The sequence below is a fragment of the Mastigoproctus giganteus genome, chromosome 3 (assembly GCF_048544385.1).
Source record: "Mastigoproctus giganteus isolate SK-2022 chromosome 3, ASM4854438v1, whole genome shotgun sequence".
In the NCBI taxonomy this organism is placed as follows: domain Eukaryota; kingdom Metazoa; phylum Arthropoda; class Arachnida; order Uropygi; family Thelyphonidae; genus Mastigoproctus; species Mastigoproctus giganteus.
The window spans coordinates 111,156,330-111,180,627 of NC_143577.1; the positions used below are offsets into that span (position 1 = coordinate 111,156,330).

General features: G+C 35.7%; 1 protein-coding gene across 2 annotated transcripts in view; it reads left to right on the forward strand.

Moving 5' to 3' along the window:
• Positions 1-24,298, forward strand: part of LOC150088224 (CTP synthase 1-like) — a 292,973-nt gene that overhangs the window by 227,276 nt on the left and 41,399 nt on the right. Inside the window, exons 13-14 of one of the 2 annotated variants that reach the window (XM_090369393.1) lie at positions 1,704-1,945; positions 11,629-11,742. In XM_090369393.1, the coding sequence (XP_090225519.1) occupies positions 1,704-1,945; positions 11,629-11,655 (269 nt within the window). In that variant the 3' untranslated portion in view covers positions 11,656-11,742. Of the gene's footprint in view, positions 1-1,703; positions 1,946-11,628; positions 11,743-24,298 lie in introns of those variants that run through there. The other variant, XM_090369394.1, reaches the window with a different exon arrangement.

Here is a 24,298-nt window from a genome sequence, read left to right on the forward strand (position 1 = left end):
TTATGTGATAGTCATAATAAAATGCATAAGTATTTTATTACGATAATTTATTGTGTTTGATAATGTTTTGGTTACAAATGTGTGTTCAATCTTGGGTGGTCGGCACCTAACCCCATTTTTCCCATAGGGCCTGTTGTTTATATTGCACGATTTTGCATTGCATGAGGGTTTCTAGGAACGCAACTGTCGTGCTATACAAGGAGCTTTTATGGGGTCATCTAGACCAGCAAATGTTGTGAAGTCTGCCCATCTTCACAAAATTTATGGGAACCTTGCAGGTCACTTGAAATAATGCTAGTCAAGATACTATTATAAAATTAATTGCCTAAATGGCATGTCTGTGCAAAGCAGTGATAAAATCTCTTGGAAGATATGTTTATGAAACAGTATAGTTGTTAATATTAATCATTTCAATATTTTTTTTCCTGTAAATTTTTGAATTCTTAATAAAAAATCTTAAAATACTGTGTAATGTATTGTTTTTTATGTGCTTCTTAACTAAGAACATAACTCTTCCCCCCCTTACATTGTCATATACTGTGATTTCAAACTTTTAGGCAGGATTGTGTGTTTACATATTATATATATATATACATACATATATATATATATATATATATATATATATAGTTTATTTAAATATCATTGGCAACTTGGGTAATGTTTATTGCATCATTCCTGTATTTGTAGTTTTTTGTTGAACAAATGTTTAAAAGAACATGCAAGTTTTTTTTAAGAGAATTTGTTGAGCATTGTGGGAATTGATTCATTAGATGACTAGGTTGAAACTGACTGTAGCACACCATGCCAACTTAATCAATAATTTTTTGTTGTTTAATACAGCAACAACAAGCAAGAAATTAACAAATATAAAATTTATAAATGAAAAAGTCTTGTAATTTACTTGAAAAAGATATGACATGTATTAATTAATTATTATTAATTTGGAAGAAAAGTCTGGACATGCCATTCATATTTTTCACCACAACTGTAACACTTATGGTGCAAAACTGCTAAAAGCTGAATCTGTTTGTTAATTTGTGAAATTTGGCAGATATTTATAATGACCCCTGGGTCCCTTATACTAGTAAACATTCACAAAAAATAATACAAATGGACCTTGCAATTCACATGCAAACTTCCATTGCTATGGTCATCGCTTGCCATAGTGCTTTGTTCCATTACCTGCTTGAGTATTGCCTTTCTCATGTTATTTGCACTTCATTCCCTTTTCTGTATATGTAGCATTTACAAACCATAAGTAATAACAGATTTTTGTTCAAGTTTAATAATATAGTTCAATAATCAATATAGACTTCCAGTAGCCTTGTATTTTTTAATTAATTTTCTGAAATTTTAAAATTTTTAAGTAGTAATCTTATTGCTGTCAAGTTTTAAATCATTCAAATTTAAATCTTTCAAATATCAAATATCTTTATCTGTTAAATCTTTCTTGAGCAATATACTATTTATTTAAAAAACAGTCGTGTGTGTGTGTATTTCATTTATTTTACTTTACAGATGTTATGAATGTTATAAGAGAATAATGTGATCATAGATGTAATTTTTTTTAAAGATTATTCTGTTATTTGTTTTATTTAAGTTATTACAAGTACTAACATTAGTTTTCTTTTTAACAGCACTATTATGGCCTGTTATACTTAGAAGTCAGTGTTAAACATATTATTTATGGTCTCTTTCAGATCATTTATATTTTATTGGAGTCCAGTACCATCCTGAGTATGTTTCAAGACCACTGAAACCATCTCCACCATATTTGGGTCTAATTTTAGCGGCATGTGGTAAACTTAATTCTTTTCTTACCCGAGGATTTCGTCTTTCTCCTCGGTATTGTAGTGAAGTTGAAAGCTCAGATGAAGAAGTACCTGTTGTGCTTACTGCATGTGAATGTGAAAAATCTACAACTGCTGAAAATAAACCCCCTGTTAGTAGTACATAAATGTTAATGCTTAAATTAACATATTTAAACTGTTTCATTTTTACTTGTGTAATCCTAATTTTGAGTGGGTTTCAAAATGGTATTATCATTTTTACAATAAATGTTACCAGTAAATGTTTACATTTACTGTAACATGTAAACCTCTCATTTCCAGAAAACATGTAAACCTCTCATTTCCAAACTGCTAAAAGCTGAATCTGTTTGTTAATTTGTGAAATTTGGCAGATATTTATAATGACCCCTGGGTCCCTTATACTAGTAAACATTCACAAAAAATAATACAAATGGACCTTGCAATTCACATGCAAACTTCCATTGCTATGGCCAGAAACAAGTAACTGTTTGAACCATAATTTCAGTATCTCTAACGAAGGAAAGGAGGAATGATGACTCTACATATACAGTGCAACCTCAAAATGACATGGTTGTCAGGGCATTTTTAACACCTGCATTATAAGCTAACTGTATTACAGTCAAAAATAAAATTTACATAATTTTTTTAATATAAATGCACAATAATGAAAAGACATTACTCTTGTATAAAGCATGCATGCTTATTGTAAGGAAATTTTATTCTCAAGGCTGTATTTTTTTATGTGACAGTGGGGGCACTACCAGATATTACAAATAGTAGGGGCACTTAGTTTTACAGACCCAAATTTTCTTTTATATTTTTAAAAAAAAAAAGTTTTTGGTTTCTTTAATTTTGCATGTTGTATACCAATGCTAGGCCATTTACTAATGTATTGTAATATTTATTAAATGTAATTCTTTATTTTTTATGAAAATTTTTAATTTAAAAAATTTAAAAAAACAAAAATTTTAGTAATTCTGCTGGGAGAAAAAAACTATCAACATGAAACTATTAGTCACTTCCTTTTTTCAAGTTTATTTTTATGAACTTGAGCATGCAAAAATTCAAAATTGCATATGAATTTATATGCTTTACCAAATATATAAATAATAATAATCAAGTTAAGAAACTATTTTGCATAAATAATAATAAGGGACATCCCTCCCTCACTAGCCAATGCCCTGACAAAACAGTCATTGTAATCAATATACTTTGAATCTTAGGTGAATTTTGCAATATGGTAGGAACCAATAAAATAGTCATTAAAACAAATTGAAAATGTAAAAATATATATAAACCTATTTCTTACTCTGTGCATACATGGTTAAAAGTACTTTGTACATGATACAAATTGTATCAATCTCCATGAACCTGTAATACACCCTTAATTTACATTTTTATTATTATTATTATTAGCCATATGGTGCAAGGAAGCCTGAGGCTTATGCTGAATCAGCCAAAAAAATTCCCGAGTTACCCTGTGTGTGTGTGAGAGAGAGAGAGAGAGAGAGAGAGAGAGAATCACCAAGAAAGAGAAGAATGATGTTCAGCTCAGGACTCTGGGTGTGCCAAGCCCATTCTCACCAGATGTGAGTCCCTGGGGTTATGCTGGCCATAGTTTTACACAAAGACGGAGTCACATATTGAGACCATTCTCAAAGATCTATTTCTTTTCATGTAGAAAGACCAATGCACTTGAATGTTTTCCTCTGATACTTATTGATTGCTATAATGAAAACCAGATGTATGAAGAAAACTGCCTTCTTTTAAAAACAAAAATTAAATCATAACTCTCTTTCATATTCAGTGTTGCACAGAGAATGGCAAAAAATACATAAGGCACCTCAACCCAACAGAATCTATCCATTTATATTAAAATAAGTGGCAAAAGATGTAAGCAAACCTTGAGCCATAATTATGAGAGCAACCTTGGATTCGGGAAAAGTTCGTACAGAGTGGAGACATACAAATATCTGTCCTATTCGCAAAGGTGGAATAAAAGGGTGAAGTCAATGGTTGAAGAAGTAGTACAGGGTCATCTTTAAAGTAATGTGGTTATATGGCAATCATTGCTTGGATTAGTTAAAGGCAGATCTTATCTAACCAATCTGATTAACTATTGTGAGGCAACAACAAAAGAAATAGATGCAAAAAAATAATTTTGACGTCATATGTACTTAGATTCAGTAAAAGCTTTTGATACTGTTCCATTTGAATGACTGATGTTCATATTGGAGCAGTGTGGCATTAGGGGCAAGTTATGCTGTGGATAAAGCTGCTGTGGGTGGTTGAGTGGGAGAAGGCAGAAAGTGGTTATCAATTGCCACTCCCCTTCATGGATTAATTTATTAGTGGAGTCGACCAGGGTTCATTGTTGGGCCCATTATTGTTTTCGGTATTAATGATATTGTTGACAGCATATCAGGCTTAATGTTTAAGTTTGTAGATGATACAAAGATTGGCAGAGTGGTAGTAATTGGGATATTCTACTGCCACAAGATCTAGAAAAATTTTGCAGATGGACTGAGAAATAGCAATTCAGGTATAATGACATTGAGTTTAACATTAAAGTTTAACAAGTTGAGAGTTAGGATTGAAATTGAAAGTGTCTGCAATCCTGCAGAGACACGGTAGGAATGAGTACATGATAATGTCAATCAATTCAACCAATCATAGATTGCAGTATAGCATCAAGGGAAAGTTACTGCAATGAATAAAGGGATGGTTGAATTGGAAAAGATTTATCAGTGGACACTGCTCTTTTTAAACAAATTTTATTACATTTGTTCAGGAAGGGCAATGCTCATTGAACAAATGCCAGTGCTAGGTCTGTTGTTGTTTTCTATATTTATTAATGATATTGATAAAGGCATATCAGGTCTAATATCAAAATTTGCAGATTGGTAGGGTGGTTAATGACAGTAGTCAGGGTATGCTACTGCAACAAGATCTAGATAAATTAGTACAGATGGGCTGAGAAGTAGCAATTGAAGTTTAACATTGACTAAAAATGCAAGGTACATTTCTGTGATTAACATACCAACTGTGTGGTATCACACTCAGTGTAGTGGAAAATGAAAGAGACCTGAGGGTAATTGTTCAGTCACATACGAAGTTCTCTGAGCAATGCAGACAGACTGCCAGGACAGCTCATGGGATTTTGTCACAGATATACAGGAATTTTGCTAGCAGGGATAAGGTGGTGATTATTCCATTAGGCTACATCCTGAGTACTGCATATCTGGAAGCCTCTTTGTGGAAGGATGTGGATCTGTTGGAACAGATGCAGCTAAAAGCAACAAGATTGGTACGGGAAACAAAAGAGTGCTCTTTCCAAGAATGGCTTCAGTTCTGCAAATTGCAGCATCTGGAGGCTACACACCTGTGAGGTAATCTGATTTAGATGTTTAAGGTTCTGAATGGATTGAGTAAGCTAATTGCATCTGAATCCTTTTTCTTGCTCAACTATGTACGTTATTGGGTATACATTCAAATTGAGGAAGGATGGTTGCAGGATAGATGTGCAGAAATTTGTCTTCAGCCAGCAGATGGTTGATTTTGAATGAACTAAACTACTCACGAGAGAGAGAGAGAGAGAACAAAATATGACTGCAATATATAAGTGCTGAAATACGTTTCAACTAAGCCAATTATTACTCTTTGTTTACACAAATAATTTAGCATATAGGAACTGCACATGTAAAACACGTATGTGTTTTATGTGGTCTGAGTAGTCTTATTCAAACATCTTCAACATCTCTACTGTTATTTCTGTTTATTATATAATTACTAATTTTCCCTTAATCATCAGTCTTATAATTCTCTGACTTCTAAAATTTTTCCACCAATCTTCACTTCATAATATACAGAGCCCTTGAAATTTTTGCACTGATACTCTTCCATAATTATTTATTTGTAGCTCCAAAAGAAAGTCAAATAATGTATCAAGACATGTAGGAGGAAAACTATTGCAGTTAATTAAAAATATATTCAAAACACATTAATTCATTTATACCACTATATCACCAACATATTCATCTGTCTTCACAAAAATATTTCGGTGGCTATGGCTGTGTTTCTATAACAACCTTGTTAACTATGTCATCCAAGTTTAAACTTATGGGTTTCATTTAATTGCTCCGAACAATTGAAATTTCAAGGTGACAAATCTAGAATGTATGTTGTCGGTTTTCCAAACCTTCTCATACAGATTTGTTCAGAATTGTGATTAGTGCCATATGGTACTTAATATTACTCTGAAAAAGTTTCTCTCTCTCTGACAAGAAACCTCCATACCAATTTTGTTGGTTAAACTCAGCTGGATTAGTATTCGACAGTACTATTTTGCATTAATTCTTTTCTGTATACTATGAATTCAGCATGAAATGGTTCCATACAGTCAACTCATTTAGTCCATGTTTGATTATATTGAACAGGCATTAGAATATTCTGCTTATGATTCCAGTATTAGTGGAACAAGCCAAACTTTTAGTGAAAAAACACATTCAGAAGAGGTCAATTGAATAGACCATCAAGAAAAATCAGAATTCCATGTAAAGTTATATTTATTATTTATTTAATTGTTTTAAATAAAATGCTATTCTTTTGTACATATTTTAAGTATTATTACTTTGTAAATAAAATCTCTGAAGTTTCTTTTGAAATGCAGTATAAAAACATTAAGCTTGGCTTATAAGAAACCTAGCAGAAAAACTTGATACTGAACCAGTTAAGCAAGACTTTTTCAACCACCCATGCAGACTTGAATAATTTGAGAATCAAAATGCTTCCATTAATAGGTTTGGTGCTTTAGTTCTGATTCATATTGGTAATAAATCATGTTGTCGCTATGATTCATCACCAATAATGATATGCAGGGACTGTCCCAGGTAGGAGTTACCCCCATGATTAAAATAATGTGGATTTCTTTTACTGTTAATAAGAAGCTTAATAATTCCACAGAACACAGTTTTTGTCCCCCCCCTAGAAAATCCTGGAACTGCCCCTGATGATATGTCACAAAAATCTCATCTTCAACACCCTAATAAGATAGATTGTGAACACCAAATCCTAATATTTTAGTTTGTTTTTTGGACAGTCATTTTGAATAGAGACTGTGTTCACATACTCTGGGCACACAGTAACCAATAATGCACAGGTTTGGAGGGTATTGCATTTGATTGGTGATGTCAGAATGTTTATCAACTTGTGCTAGCTGTCAATCATCCACATTGCTAGTATGTGGGAACATTTAAAATTTGTTATATTCACTTGATAAGTTTGACTTCCTGTAATAAATTATTTATTGTTATGTAGTTTTAAGGACAACATACATAAATTATATAGTTTTCTCTGTGGTTAAAAATTAATCCAATTTTTGTATTGTAATATAAGTGGCTATCTTATAAACATAGTGAAAAGCAAAACAATATATGAGAAAAAGTGACTTCCAAACCCCTAATTACTTCATAGTGTAGCCAAATCATTAATAACAACTGAGTCCCATTTTTTGTTAAATTTAACTAGTGTAGAATCCATGTGTTCTACTTCACTATATAGCCAAATAAAAATTCATAAAAACTTTACCTTGTAGACTTGGTTATGGGTTTAAATTTCCCAATTTGTAAGTTCATGATATATTTTCATAATATTATTTTCATATAGTATTTCATATAGTAAAGAAAGACATGTTACTATTTTTAACTACCGTATTTCCCCATGTATAAGACGCACCTTAATTTATGGCCCGAAATTTGAAAAAAAAAAAAGTATTACATAAAGTTATTGAACTCAAGTTTTATTCATCATAAAATTCATACAACTCCTCATCACTGTCAAAACTCCCATCCATTAGCTTGTCCTCATCTGTGTCTGATGACAAATCACTTAGGGTCCTCTTCATATATTGTCTCGTCCTCAGTTCCATCTATGGCATTTGAAATGCCACACTTCTTAAATAACTTTACAACGATCTCAATCTTGATATTATCCCAGGATCTTTTCACCCAGGTACAAATTTCTCCTATAGTTGGTTTCTTCACTCTTCCTGCTGGTGTCAAATTGTCCCCAGAAGACCTCATCCATTGGTTCCATTCGTCTCTCATGGCAGCTTTGAAGAGTTTGTTAATGCTGACCTCAAGTGGTTGGAGCTGGGATGTCAAACCTCCAGGTATGACAGCAAGTTTTGTTTTTTGCTCTGCAGCAATCTTCTTAGTGTTTTTTTTATGTGTGCCCTGAACTGATCAAGCACCAATAGGGCAGGTTTGCGTAAGAGCCCCACCTGGTCTCCTGCTCCAAACTTTCTCAAACCAGATCTTCATCCCATCCTGATCCATCCAACCCTTGTCATGAATGTGGACAATTACTCCTCGAGGAATATCTTCTTTTGGCATTGTTTTACATTTGAAAATCAGCATAGGAGGCAGCTTGGTTCCGTCAGCACAACAAGCTAGAACAACTGTATAATGGCTCTTTTCATGTTCACTTGTCTTCACAGTTACAGTTTTCACCCCCTTCTTATCAATAGTTCTGTTACTTGGGACATCAAATTGAAGGGGGACTTCGTCCATATTTGCAACCTGTCCCAACTCAAACTGATGTGTCTTCTGACATTGAATGACAAAATGATGAAATTCAAGGACCTTCTGCTCATAGCTTTCAGGCATCTTTTGGGCAAGTCTGGTGCGTGTACGCATGCTTAATCCATTCTGTTTCATGACCCTGAAGCACCAATTGTGTCCTCCTTTGAAATCAGTAACTTCTTTTTCATCAGCAATTCTTCTTACCTCATGCTGAACCATCTTTGTGGAACCGGAATTCCAATTGCCCTTTGCTCTTCAATCCATATCTTAAATTCCCTCTCGAAATCAGGCCATTTTGCTGGCTTGCCTCTCATGGCCTTCTTCTGCCGTGGTGTTTTCAGTAGGGTTTCTTCTTCCTGTAGCCAGTCTCGGATTGTTTTCTCAGTTGGAGGAGGACCAAACTTATATTCAGCAGCACGATTTCCATTCACTTTTGCAAACTGGATTACTTTTAACTTGAATTCAGCACTACGAAAATCTTTTCTGAGCCATTTCTGGGCAGAATGTGGCAAAATGTAACCTAATATACTGGTAACAAGTGCAAAACAATGAGCGCAAAGACAACAAGCCCGAAAAAGCGGGAAATTCAAGTAAAAAAATCTACAACCACTGTACAAGACACACCCAGTTTTTAGACCCCAAATTTTTCGAAAAAGAGGGTGTCTTATACATGGGGAAATACGGTATATACTATTTGTTTCTGAAATAGAATTTTATATTTGTATGCTTATAACTATTTTAATGCTTGTTTCAATGTGAATATAATTTTCATGACAAACATGTACTAGAATTTAGTTACAAGAAATTAATTAGGATACTGTATGATTAAAAATCTGTTAAAGAAATGCACTGTTCTCTAATATGTATTGGCTTTCAGAGAGAGTGAGAGAAAGAGACTGACAATTATTTGAGAAAAATAAAATTTAATATCTGGTGGGGGGGATGGCTACCATGGACTTTACTGCAGAAATTCTGCACTGTAAACTGTCTCACCAAGGTATCTGTGTATAGACATTGAATTTTGTACCACTTGCTCATCAAAGTATTGGCATTAATGGAAGTTGGGTGTTTCATTCTGGTTTTCAAAATATCTCAGGTGTAATATTTATCCTCAAGCCACTCCATTATTGGGTGAGTTGTGCAGTACAGGGCATTGTACCACACATCTGTACTGCATTCTTCATATAATATATAAAATGTAGGTAGAGAAGAATTTTTGAGAGTGTAAGTATCAGCATTTGTGAATTCTTGTTATTATTATTAGTAGTGGCATTATGCAAGGAAGCAAGCTTGTACATCATCAGATATATAAAAAAAAAAGGGAATTACCCATCTCCTCTAATAATTTGTCTAATCTTAAATTTATTTAGACTGCTCCCTTCCACAACACCAGATGGAAGTTTGCTCTAACAGTTTGTTGCTTGCTGATTGAAAGCAGATTTTTACACATCTATCCTACAACCTTCCTTTTCCAATTTTGTATGTCCCCCTTATGTGTGTTACTCTAGAAAGAATAAGGATGCCATAAGCATTTAGTTTACTTAATCCATTTAAAGCCTTAACCACTTCAGTCAGGTCTCCTTGCAGTGTCTAGTTTCTAGGCAAACTGTCCATTATTACCAAGGTTCATTACTTTCATTTTATATACCATGACAAGTTTAATCAGGAGTTATGAAGAAACACCTTGGATTGAAGAGCAGCAACGTGGTCATATATCATCTGTCATATTGCAATCTCTTTCCATTATTGGTTGGTTCAACAGTTATACTTACTATCTGACATGTTTTTCTTTGGATCTTAGCAAGGATGGCTTTGAATGTATCCACTGCATATCATTTGTTAACAGGAATAAAGGCTGCCAAGCATTAAGAATGCAGTAGTATACTACTGTCAGATTTGTAAAAGCCTGATAGATTTTGGATGGTTTAACAGACATCTCTCTGTATAATTTTGGATTCCTGTTTAAGTTTATAATAGCATAATAAATAATATTAATATGATTTTACCAACATTTCAATTTCTTTCTTGGGATCTACTTTGGGATGAGAGATTCAATTGAATAAAGTTTAACTGTTGCTGGATCTTTCTGATTAACAATTTCTGAATAAAAGGTTGTTATAGAACTTTCAGTGTAAATACACAATTCTTTGTTATGCCTTGTGCATTTATTTCTTAGGAATAAAAGATTACATACATGATAGGTAGCATACTGAAGGTCCCAATATTCAAGCATGTAATGTATTGAAAAAATAGAACAAGCAAATGGAAAAACCTGGCATTTTTTAAGACATATTGGATGGTTGCATGTTTTATGTTTGGTGTAGTGATCTTGGCTCTCATTGGATTTCATTTACTTTTTAGCTGTTTTGATATTTTTATTGTGTTAATGTCCTTGTTGTATGTTGTGATTCAGTTATTTGTTCCAACTTCTGGACCTAGTGTGCTTTGTTGTGAGGAAGCTTTTTTTTTTTTTTTTTTTTTTTTTTGGAGTGGGATGGAAGGAAAATTGGTATATTGTTGATGCATATTGTACACTGGAAAGAAAGCTTGAAACTTATGGTTGTAGATGGGAGGATGTTGCTAATTAAGTTACTATTGGAAAGAAGGCTGTGTGTGCATGTGCACACGTGCTTGTGTTATTTAAGTATGTATTCGTTTGCTTCTTTGCTCTCTGCTTTCCTGATCTGAACAGATCAAGTAGTGAATCTCCTTTCACTATCATGAAGGTATATGAGAGAGGAGGAAGAATTTTGATACAGCACTGGATTCAAAATTGGAACATATGTACTGCAAGAAGGGGTGAGTGACAGGATGATTTACCAAACCCTTTCAAGTTATACGTATGCAGTTTGTCTGAGCAAGCTCATTCGTATTTATACAGTGAGCCTGTTGTTAATTGACTAGCAGCACACCATAAGATAAATGGGATGTGAGATGAACACTTGCTGCACTATATGACGATTGAACATACTTATTATATATCATCCTGCCATAACATTTTAAGGCCTCTTTGGAAATGGTCTGAGTTATTTATTTGCCTATTCAATTCCATCTCAGAACCAGTGCTCTACCATTTATCTATCATTTTTACCTCTGGATTTAATCATTTTCAAAACCTCTTTTCTCTTGGTACATATTAGAGGATAGTGTATTTGTTTTATAGGCAATTGTGTAATTATTTCATTTACCACCATGTATAATAATTCTATGTCTTGTTCTGAATCCTTGTTCAGTTTAGGCATATGCCAAGGTGTATATAATGCTCTTCCTCCAGTTGAACTGAAAAATTAACTAGCCTGCTACTCGTCTTCCGTTTCTAAATGCATACAAAATATTCTTTCAGAAAGGTATTATATTTGTACAACTTATGAAACTTTCAGACCTAATAAGTATCTTATATGTTTTACAAAGTGTGATGAGTAATATTTTGATCTATGTTTTAGAGAAGTAATTCAATGTTTCTAATGTTTGTATTTTTATGAAGATCTTGATTTTTAATGTGAATACATATTGCCCCTATATTAAGATCTATATGTGTATGTACCCAAATATTTGTATTAAGTATTTTCTTCATATGAATAACAAAAAAGTTCTTAATTTTGAATATGTTGTTTAATTTTGATTATTTCATTTTAATTCACTGATTTGCTGACAATACATGCATATTCACACATTGCCATATATTTACACATATTTAAAATCTCAGAACTATAAAAGTCTTCTCCATTTTGGAACAAGTTGTTTTCACACTTAAATCATAATTGAATTTGAAGAGTGCATTGTTTGGTTATCTTCATAAATTCATGGTATAAGTGATCATTATTTGAGTAGCAAATAACAAAAGGACTTGAACTTTAATGTGACACTTTTCTTCAACTTTCACACTGTGTTCCTCATTATCTGCCTGATTGTAGCTGACATATGACACCTTTCCTGTAGTATTAAGCAAGGATCTTAGTAAAAGCGAAATTGACATTTACAACCTCCATTAGGCACTGTTGGAACTGCAGTTATGACTTTTCCTGATTGAAATAATATCCTGTTTAGTACTCAAGGTGAACTTAATTAAAAATGTCACTTGCGGGTGGGGGGGGGGAAGTGATGTATATCAGCAGAATTTCAATTCGATTACAATAAATTATAATTAATTTGAAAATAAAGAAGAAATGATTGAACAATTTGTGCTACCGAGACCATTGCTGGTGACTAAATGTCTTTTATAAGATAATCTATAAAAAACTACTTGTGAATAGATTATTTTATAAAAATATTTCCGGGCAAAAAGTTATGAGGGACATCAAACAATTACCGGAAAATCACCTGCAGCAATTCCATCTTGAGCATGCTGTTCTGAGTTATGTAGTTCTTACAGGCAGCACTAGTTAATATTAGAATTAGTATTAGTAGAAATGTGGAAAATGCTAGGGTGCTAGCTTATATAGCATCAGCTAAAAAAAAAAACAATATTCAAACTTCCAGCCTCCTCAACACCAGATGAAAGTTTCTTTCATCAACAATCACTCCCTGGAAGAAAGCAAATTTTTCACACACCTAATCTACAACCATCCTTTTTCAATATGAGCTTATATCTTCTTAAGTTTATCGCATGGACAAGAGTTAAGGTGCCATCTGCATTTAATTTACCCAAACCTTTTAAGACCTTAAATATTTCACTCAGATCTTGCCATTGTCTACTTTCCAAATTCTGCCGTTTGCAGAACTGGTCTTTTATGTCCTTAACTAATCTTGTTTCTCTATTTTCTTGCACCTGTTCCAACAGATCCACATCCTAAAATACCTTTATGGGTAGCACAATTGGTAGGATTGCTGTCCTTCCCCACACGTCCCATTGATGATGGGAGGAATTTTTACGGGCCTTTTTGCCTTTATGGGCCTTTCTTTCTCCACTACCTTGATTATGGTACCACCTAATTGGTATGTTCTGCAATTACTTCTTCCTGTATGCAGTGTTTTGCATTTATCAGTGATAAACCTCAACTGCCACTTCTCATATGGCTAATTTTTCTAGGTTTTGTTGCAGCATCACCCTGATATCTGTTGTTTACCATCCTGCCAGTCTTCATATCATCTGCAAATTTTGACATTAAACTTGATATATCTTCATCAATATCATTAGGATAATTAGGAAGACAACAATGAGCCTGGCACCAAACCTTCCTTGGGAAACTCCAGTAATAACATTAGTCCACAAAGAACAGAACCCATTAAAAACTACTCTCTCCCTTCTGACACTTAACCGTCCCTTTATCCATGGCAGTAACTTGCTCCTAATGCCATAATGCTCCAGTTTGTATAGCACTCTTTCATTTGGAACAGTACCAAAAGCTTTGCCAAAATCTAAGTGTGATGTCAAAACTATGATGTTACTTTCATCATAGTAGTCAATAAGGTTGGTATAGACAGGATCTCTGAATGAATTTGTGCTATGATTTCTGTATAACTGCATTCCTCTCAAGATGATCCCACATTACCTTCTTTAATGATTCTATGTTTCCTCTGTGACGTGATTGCAGACTGGTTTGTACTTGCTGTATGTTCCTGTGTTCTATAATAATTTATAACCATCCCTTGCATTTTTTCTTTGTAACTAGTCTCATCAGTTCACCTGTCATCCATTTAGGTCTAAACCTTGAACAGTCTCTTGGTATGGAAAGCTTAGTAGCTTCAATAATTATTTCCCTGAATGCTTCCCATTTAAAATTTTCAATTGGTCGCACTGAAAAGAATTTAAAAACTGCCTAAGCCCATTGTAATTAGGCTTAAATTCCTCACCACAATACAGAGAAACCCTCGAAATCAAGAATCCACTCTGCTACTCGAGGAACATACCTATAAGGCATTAACCACCTACGCGCAAGAAACATTTGCACTTAGGCGAGCTAAGATTGCAGAACTCAGAGCCCAACAACTAAACCGGACCGGCGTGGGATAACTCTCCATTCCCCCAGAAAAACGCAGACATGATTATGCAAACCCAAATAGGGTAGGATCCACTGCAGGCACCATCCAAGGTGCGGGATGCTGGCACTCCTCGGAGTGTGGGATGCTGGCACTCCTCGGAGTGCGGGATTTAAAAGTCATCGCAAACCCGAAATGGGTAGGATATACTGCTGGCACCGATCTAGGTGCGGGATTGCTGGCACTGACCTCAGTGCGGGATCTACAGGCACTATGCCATTGACAATTACACAGGGGCACCTGTCCCCTGTGACTTTTAAACCCACACTCTTTCCTATACTTCGCCTAAATTAGGGTGGATTTATTCTCCCCTGTCAACCCACCCAAATTCATTCTCCCTCAAATCCTCTCTTTTTCTATGCTCCTCTCTCTCTCCCTTTTTTTTTTTTTATTTATTTATTTTTATGTTTTATTTCTTTTTTTTTATTTACTTATTTTTATTACTTTTTATTTTTATTTATTTTATTTATTTATTTTTTATTATTTTTTTATTTTATTTATTTATTTTATTTTATTTTTTTTTTTTTGGCTCCGTCAGGAAGCTCAGGCAACCCTGGCAGAGGCCAGCCAGAGTATAATGGGCAGCCTGGCTCACCTCCCAGTGGTGGTGGCGGGCAACGTGGGGTTCCCTTAGGGGCCTTGCGGCTAAGCAGCCAGAGACAACAACAGACCACAGCACAACTCTGTCACAAACCAGACACCACACTTTTTCTGGCTTTTACAGAGATTCTGTAAATTCTTCACAAAGTACCATGGCGCAGATATGGGAAACCACCGGTGGCGCCTTCCACAAAATACTATGCCACTATGTAGTTAACTTTACACGTATTTGTCTTTTGGAATTTGGAGGCCTCACGTACTCTTAATTCGATCTCACTATATTATTATGTCATACATATTGAAATTCCCTTGTATTAAACCTGTTTTCTTTTTTGTTTTTAAAGAAATATGAAAGCGTTTCTGTAAATTTGGTTTTAAAGTTATTTCCACAAAGTTGTTCCAACATTAATTTACTCGCAATATGAACTTTATAAGTTTTTAAAGATTTCACTAACATAAAAAGCAGAAGGAGCAATTCATCTTAGGAAACTCTTTTCAAAAATTAGTTTACAGAATTTTATTGTTGGATAAAATCATTGAGTTATATTTTAATTATATTTTTTCAGGTCCCAGTTTTGTTTGTAGACTCTAAAATGTTTGTAGAAACTGCCTAAAGTACCTAACTTTAAAAGACTTCCTTGTTTTTATGCTCAAAATCCCTTTTAAGTACATTCCACCTCAGTATATTATGATCACTGCTACCTATTGTTTCCTTTATATAGATGTTCTTAATGCATGAAACATCACTGCTAATAAATAATCATGCTGAGAATATTGCTTTTCCTGGTTGCCACTGTAATATCCTGGTATGGAAAGCAGTCATCCAATAAATCCAGAAAGGATTTATTGGATGACTGCTTTCCATAGTACCAGTCAATATCTGGAAAGGAAAGTTGAAAGCCTCCATTATATGATATTTCAATTTGCTGGTGCACTCTATTTGTCAGTATAACTCTTCATTATTGTCATCACATTCGGCCTGTAACATACCCTGTATTATGCTCATCACATTCATTTGGCCTATAACATACACTACCCTCATTTTTGTTTTTTCAGTGCTTATGTCACACAAAACTCACTGAGGACAGGACATGAGGGAGGATTTACACCCCTCCCTCATGTCCTGTCTGTCATTTCTGTAAATGTACTCTCCAAATTTAAATTTTCATTGTCTTTACCTGATTGGAACTATGTGTCTGATATCCCTACAAAGTCCACATTTTATGAACTATTATATTAGGGTTATATCAGACCTGATATATTAAGGCTACCAGATGTCACCAGAAATTACTTGTTACCAGTTTTTGAGATATGTCCCAGAAAGGTAATTCACAAGAACTACAAATCGTCACATAACTGGGGGTTATATCAGACCTGATATATTAAGCTACCAGACATTTTTGGAAATTACTTGTTCATTTCTTGAGATATGTCACAGAAATCACCTTTACTCCTATATGAAGTCATATGTTTTTTGGAGAAGTGAGTGAACCTTGCCTTCCAGTAAATGTCTCCTGTCTATGTTTACATGGTCACAGTAGCAGAATATTCGTGTGATTCCGACATTTTGCATTGTATTCAAAGAACTAGTGAGAGTAGCAACGTAGGGGGGGGGGATTGAGGCGACTAAGATATTATATAAACTTTACGAAGAGGAAATGTTGGCAGATTTTGAAACTTCATTAAGGCTTTCACTGTGCAGAAAATGTTCTAAAATATTAAAAAAAAAAAAAAAAAGAAACTGTATCACCAATATCCAAAAAACCAGCGCGCATTAAAGATGATTGCCAAAGAACTTGATGTGGAAACTATAAAGATCGGTCATGTATTCGGGCCACAATGGGCAGCTTGTAGCTTACTAACTACAATTGAGGGTTGGAGGAATTATCCCGCTTTGTGCAAACATTTGGAATCAGAAAGTTAATTAAATATTCTGGATTATTAAAACTTTTCAATCTGGAATTTCTTAACGATTTAGCACTAATGATCGACATCCTGCAGGAGCTCTCTTACCTTAACTAGAAGATTTACAAAGTCGCAGCATCATTATAGTAAAAGCAGATAAATTAATTTTTCTAACTATCAATGCTATTGCTAATTTCAAAAATTCTGAAGGAATTTATGAAGTTAAAATTGAGAGCATGTTGAAGTTGAAAGAATTTGAAGGAATCGAAAGTAAGAACACATTTAAAAAATTACCTCGTGACACGTTATTAAGAATAAGTTATTAATGCAACAGTAATTTTAAATTAAATAAAGAAAATAATGATACTATTGACGATGAGGAATTGAAAGAAATTTTAAACTTATGCTACCTGGAATCGTGGAATACGAAAGAACTTTCGTCTCCGTGGCAAGACGGTGAAAAACAAATAAGAAATTTAAGTTTTCTGATAAAATATGAAATAAAAATTAATGATTTTAGAGATTTTTTGAAGACAGTTTATCTTTAAAATCGAGTGAAATTCCCTCTTCAATAAAAGCCAGAAATATCTTTGAAACCATTGCTTCAATTTGATCCGGATCATTACATCAAATAATTCCTCTGTAATCATCACTCAGCTTGAGCAAAGCAGAAGATCGACAACAAATATTAATAAAGAAGTAAATTGTATATGGCAATTTTTAAAATAAAATTTTCTTGAATATTTGTGTAATAATTTTTTTTATGTAATCTGTGATTTAACCCCGGGGGCTCACATCTGGTGAGTATGGGCTTGGCACACCAAGGGTCCTGAGCTGGATATCATCATTCTTCTCTTTCTTGGTGATTCCCTTCTACTTCTCTCTCTCTCTCTCAGGGTAACTCGGGAAATTTTTTTTTTTTTTTTTTTTTTTGGCTGGTGCAGCCTAAGCCTCAGGCTTCCTTGCACCATATAGTTAATAATAATAATAATAATTTTATTTAATATTTGTTTTTATTTTGTAGAATGTTTTGTGATAGTTTTTGTGATATGGGAAATATTTTGTGTTATTTTTTATTCGCAATATTAAAATTTTATCATGAAAAAAATATGTATCCATTGTTTCCCTATTAAAAAAAGACGAATAAAAAAGCACGCGCGGTAGATGGTTTTATGTGAATCCTTCGCGTTTATTTTAAGTATTTTGATTTGGACATTGATTACTAAATAATAGAGCTTTTGTATTGTAAATATTTTATTGAACATTCGCAATTATTATTATTATTTATTATTATTATTAGCCATATGGTGCAAGGAAGCCTGAGGCTTATGCTGCACCAGCCAAAAAAAATTTCTGAGTTACCCTGTGTGTGTGTGTGTGTGTGTGTGTGTGTGTGTGTGTGTGTGTGTGTGAGTGTGAGAGAGAGAGAGAGAGAAGTAGAAGGAAATCACCAAGAAAGAGAAGAATGATGATATCCAGCTGAGGACCCTGGGTGTGCCAAGTCCATACTCACCAGATGTGAGCCCCTGGGGTTAACATTTTTTATAATTTCTGGAAGACAAGAAGATTCAATGAATGGATTTATGATAACTAAAGTAACTGATGTGTACTTGCGATTGCAATGTATCTAATGTCTAGAAAATAGCGTCGATTGAAGTACCGACCTTGTAGTTGAAACGACATACGCAGCTGTTCGGGGCACCTAACAATGGAATGTTACGAAAATGCGAGACGAAAAAATAAATTGTTGACAAATATTTGTATTGTTGCAGTCATACTTACTTCAGGAAGTATGATTGTGACGTTATACTATTAAAAAAATTAAGCAGTTAGATCCCGAGATCAGTGGCGGATTTCCGCACAGGCACACGAGGCGCGCGCCTGGGGCCTCTTAAATCTAGGGGGCCTCAAATTTCAGGTCTCAAAAAAAATTGTTTTATTTTAAATTTTTACACTCATTTATTACCGTTACTGAATAAAACTATAATTTAAGATGAGAAGTTAGTAAACTCTTATGCGAATATCCCTACATATATGAAATATCTATGTGAACTAAGTGAATCTGATACATATTATCATTAATGCTTAAATTAAACACTTTCAGTTTTTTCCTAGTGGAGGTAATTTCACGAGTGAAGAACCCTGTGACGATATTGCTCAAGAAACGATATTAGATTTGTTCGTGGAGGCAGTTCAAAACTATTCGCAACTAATTGGGAACCAATAAGCAAGCGCAGTAGTCTTTTAAAGCCTCTGAAATTACTACTGCGCTGGCTCACATGTAACGGAGCATCGTCTTTTTTAATAGCTTTCGGAACTAACATTTCACTCACGAATCTGTTACAAATTACTAGAGTTTGGTGTGGTTGGTGTTTTAGTGTTGGAGTATTTTTGTTTTGTTATCAAGTAAGTATCTGTAATATCTTATGTATTGTTTATGTATTTTTCAAAACTGAATTGTTTGACGAGGCGTGACATTTATAGCAAGTGATAATTGGGAATTAATTTTTTAATTCCCAATTAATAAAATATGTATGAAAGAATTGCGCAACCAAAATGATTAAAACTGCAACACCAAATCTAGAGCGCGTGCCATAGTAAAAACGTGCGCGTAGAATGCACACTGTAGTGGTACCGGAAATATTAAGAGGGGGCCTCAAAATTGAATTGCGCCTGGGACATCTCAAGTGCTAAATCCGCCACTGCTTGAGATACTATCGTATCCAGGTATCATTGTAAAGAGGGGAGGGTGGCATGATGACCAGGCTGACTCGAGATATCATACCGGTCACGAAAAATGCATCACGCGTTCTAATCACACTACTAGTGAATGCTTGGTGCAGACTAGTAGTGTGAACGTGGGAAGTGCCTCTGGCGCAGATGACGTCACTTCCGTGACGTCATCCGCGGCAGGAATCCCCAAGGATGTTTCACATCAAAAAGTCGGCAAAACTGCGAGCCCATTATTAAAATATTCCCAGCTCACCACTGGGCAACTTCAAACATCAATCAATAATATCGAACTATGGATGGCATAGAATGGTTACCGACTGTCTTATCAGAAATCTAGTGTCATTCATTTTTGTAACAAACGAAAGATGCACCAGATCCTGGAATACACTTAAGAAACCAACCTGTCGCTGTTGTGAACAGCGTTCGTCATCTTCTTGTGGTTTTTGACAATAAATCGAACTTTACGGAACACAAACATCTATGGACTGTTTGCCAGAAAAAAATGAACTTACTAAGAGTTATTTCTTCTACATCGTGGGGTGCAGATCGTTGCACCTTACTTCACTTATATAGAGCTCTAATCAGATCTCGCCTTGATTATGGTTCCCCGGTGTATGATTCTGCTAGGGAAAGCGTGTTAGCACGTCTTGCCCCTATTCAACATTCTGCCCTCAGGATTGCTGTAGGTGCTTATAGAACATCGCCAGTACAAAGTCTTTATATTGAAACCCATGAACCTCCCCTCAGACTCAGGAGAAAGATGTTACTCCTAAACTATGCAGCCAAAATTCAAAGTAATCTACTCACCCCATTGGGCCAATACTTAATGATCCACAGTTCTCTATGCACTATAGAAACAAACCTAGAGCAGTTCAACCTACTGGCATCAGATTGCAGGCATTATCGCAAACCTGGAATATACATCTTGACAAAGTGCTCCAAGATTCAAACAGTGCAGATCCTCCATGGTCTTCTTTTAAAGCATCCTGTGACAGCTATTTCCTAAACTGGGGAAAACATTCGCTTGCAAATATCAATATACAGCAACTCCATACTGCTCACACACAAAATTATCCACATTTTACAAAAGTATACACCGATGGATCAAAGTCTAAAAGTGCAGTCGGGGCCGTCTTTCCCTATAACACCATCTCTGTTTCCTTGCCCACTGAATGCAGCAGTTACACAGCAGAATTATGTGCCATCAACCTTGCCTTAGAAAATATCCCCCATCTGTCCATCCAAAAAACTGTGATATATACAGACTCACAGAGTGCACTTTTAGCCTTGCAAAATTCCTCCTCGCCAACACATCCTGTAATAGCAACAATAAAATCTCGGCTGATGCATATCCAAGAACACCAGCAAGTAGTCATCTTTTGTTGGATCCCAGGCCACATGGGGATATCAGGGAATGAAAAAGCAGATTATGCAGCAAAACAGTCATCCAACATAGCATCTACAGATTACTACCTTCCATATATTGACTATAGATCCTATATAAGACATATGTAAGGAACAATGGACACTTCTATGGCAAGCTCAACTGCAGAACAAGCTCCTGCAAATAAAATCTGAACCGCAGTTATGGGCTTCCAGTTTCCGTGTAAACAGAAGGGAAGAAGTCCTCCTGTCCAGACGCGAATTGGTCAGTCACCTCGCCCATCTTTATCTAATCACAGGAGACGATCCTCCGAAGTGTACACACTGCAACTCTTTTCTCACAATCAAACACATTCTCATTGATTGTATACTATACACTGATGCCTGAAAAGCCTCATTCAGTATTCTACGAAATCTTCAAGAACCTTTAACACTTCGTCATATTATAGGCAATGATGCAAATCTTCTCGAATTTTTCTGCTTCCTCAAAGAGATACAACTATAAGTGTAAGTGTGTGTTGTTGTCATACAGCACCAGGGCTTTCCCCCATCTCTGCGTTGCTTTCATTGTGGTGAACCAGTTCACTGGGAAATGCCAGAGATTTAAAAGTGTGTGGGAATTGTTCATGTGTTAGTGTTCTGTACCGGTGTTCATCTGGTGATTTAGCTGTTGGACCCCTGTTGAGGCCCAACGTTGTCCCACCTACGCCCTGTGGAGGCAGACCAGGAACCATGTAGCTGTAGATTCACTCTGGCAGGTCCTGCCGCTTAATTTCTTGGGATTTCGGCGGCTAGGACCTTAAAAATATATACATATATGATAATAAAAAATAAATAAAAAAAATAAAAAATAAATAAAATAAAAATATATATGAAAATAAAATAAAGAGAAAAAAATATATAAACAAATAAAAAATCTGCAGTATCGTAGGGGCAATGTCGCTTTGGGTTGCTAGGCCGAGTTTTGGGCGTAAGGTAATTTTATCATATTAAGTTTTTGAGGTGTGGGGCTTTCGCTATGATGAAGGTAGAGAGGGGAGGGACACCGAAGGTTGGGGGAAAAGACAGAAATATGGGGCCAATAGAGTAGATAGCCCCAGTTTTCGTGGGCATGCCGATGCCCCACCAGAGTAGAAGTTTGGGGGTGGAGGAGAGGGAACATAACGTCCCCCCCCAAGGAAGTGGGAACAATAGGTGAAGAGGGCTAGGGTGCCCTCTTCAGATCGCCATCAGGCTGTTTGCAGCTGTGCTGCGTTTAGTCTGTTCTCTACTCTGTGCTGCATTCTGTTCTGTTTTGTCAGACATGGGGCGAGTCCCGTCTTTGCTTTTCTTTTCCATGTGATCAGCACCCTTCTTGTCCAAGTACTGGTCCCCTGCGGGGTTTCAGTTTTCTGTCACATTTGGGAGCGATTTTTGTCAATCTCTGTGTACGTTGCTGTAGATAGCTATTAGTGTTTTTCTCCTGGTGAATAGGTCCTGCTCGAGGATGAATATAGGGAGAGCGCCCTATATTCATCCTCGGTGTCCAGGAATTGGTGCTACAGTCCTTTTGGGAGCTATCTCAACCTTGTTATTAGTAGTCCTCTGAGGTCTTCATAGTGTTGACAATCATAGACTATGTGGCTCCAGCTTTCGCTTACCCCACATATACAGTTTGGGTCCTCAATGAGTGTTGTCATATGGTACCCACGGTGGCTGCTTTGGGTATATTTTCCGGAGGTCTGGTAGAAATCTTTTTGTTACTTCGCCTTTTGTAGTCTGTGTCCACCTTCTCTGCCAAAGATCTAGCAGGTGGGTCTGTAGCCTAATTTTTTCGTTTTTTAGGTTGCCTGCCGGGTCAGTCATGTATCCTTGACAGCTATGTGATTGCATCTGACATGATTTTATAATCACAATGTCTGAACTCCATACCACTGATAGGCACAATATGGCCCTTGAGCCAGAAATAACAATACCATCACAATGTGCCGGCCCACACCTCTCTCGCTGTGGCACAGTTTTTTGGCATCTAACGAGATGACAATCTCACCCCCCTTAATCGTCAGACTTTACCCCTGCGACTTCTTCCTCTTCCCAAGAATGAAAATCAAGCTGAGGGGTTGAAGATTTGGCAACGTAGATCACCGCCTATGCTTTGTAAATAAGGCTCAAATTATAATGCCCGTTTTATGAATCAAGTTCCTAAAGCAAAATTTCGTCAGATGACTGCACCAGATCCAGTACAGTTTAACATCTGTTCAGCTGACACCAATCACAGAACAAATCGTTAAAGATATTGAGCAAACAGTCAAATTCTTGAGCACCGCCTGCGATTCGGTGCTCAAGAAATACCGAATCGCAGGCGGTACTGAATACTGTGACGAAGGACTTTCAGGACGCATTCAAATCATGGGAGAAGCGCTGGGATCGGTGTTAACACCCTCAAGGGAAACAACTTCGAAGGTGACGGTGATGAATATGACCCAGGGTTGAGTTAATTTATTTCATAAATACATTTCTGGAACTTTTGGGTAGCACCTCGTAGAATTATGACTGGTCGGGAAAAAAAAAAATTCGCTCCGTGTTAAAATTCAGGGTGATTATTGTAGATTTGACCTTGATGAAGTCAAATATGGCAACCATATTGCTGTCACACCCTCTAATTTTTAGGGAAAAGGGATTAAATTCTGCAATTCTGCCCAGACACGACAGGAAGCAGAGGCGGATTTAACGGCGGGCGCACCGGGCGCGCGCCCTGGGCCCCGACTTTTGAAGGACCCACGCAAAACCCCAACAAATTAGTTGAACATATTAGTTCAAAACTTAGTGATTATTATTATTATTAATTATATTATACATATATTATATTCAAATTGTATTGGAAATAAAACATTAATAGTACATAATATTTTTTATTTATTTAAAAAAATGGTTAACATGTATTTTTATTTTCCCTGTCTCTCTCTTTTTTTTTTAAGGGGCCCAATATTTTCTTCTGCGCCCGGGGCCTCAACCGACCTTAATCCGCTCCTGACAGGAAGGAGTATATGATGAGAGCCTTGTCGATCAATTCGGCCCTGGAGAGATTGTGAAAGGCTCAAGGGGTAGAATTTTTTTCACCCTAGTCTATATTTGTTGACAGGAGAGACTGCTTCTACTGGGGTGGGGTACACTTAAATAGAAAGAGTGCAAGAATATTTGCTGATGCTATCGAGGCAGTGTTAGGCGAGTCGGAAAACTGCTAGCTTGAAGGGATACACACAGACTGAAAGGTTAACAGTATAGCTGCAGGCAGAGGCAAAACTGATTCTTTCACTGCTTCTG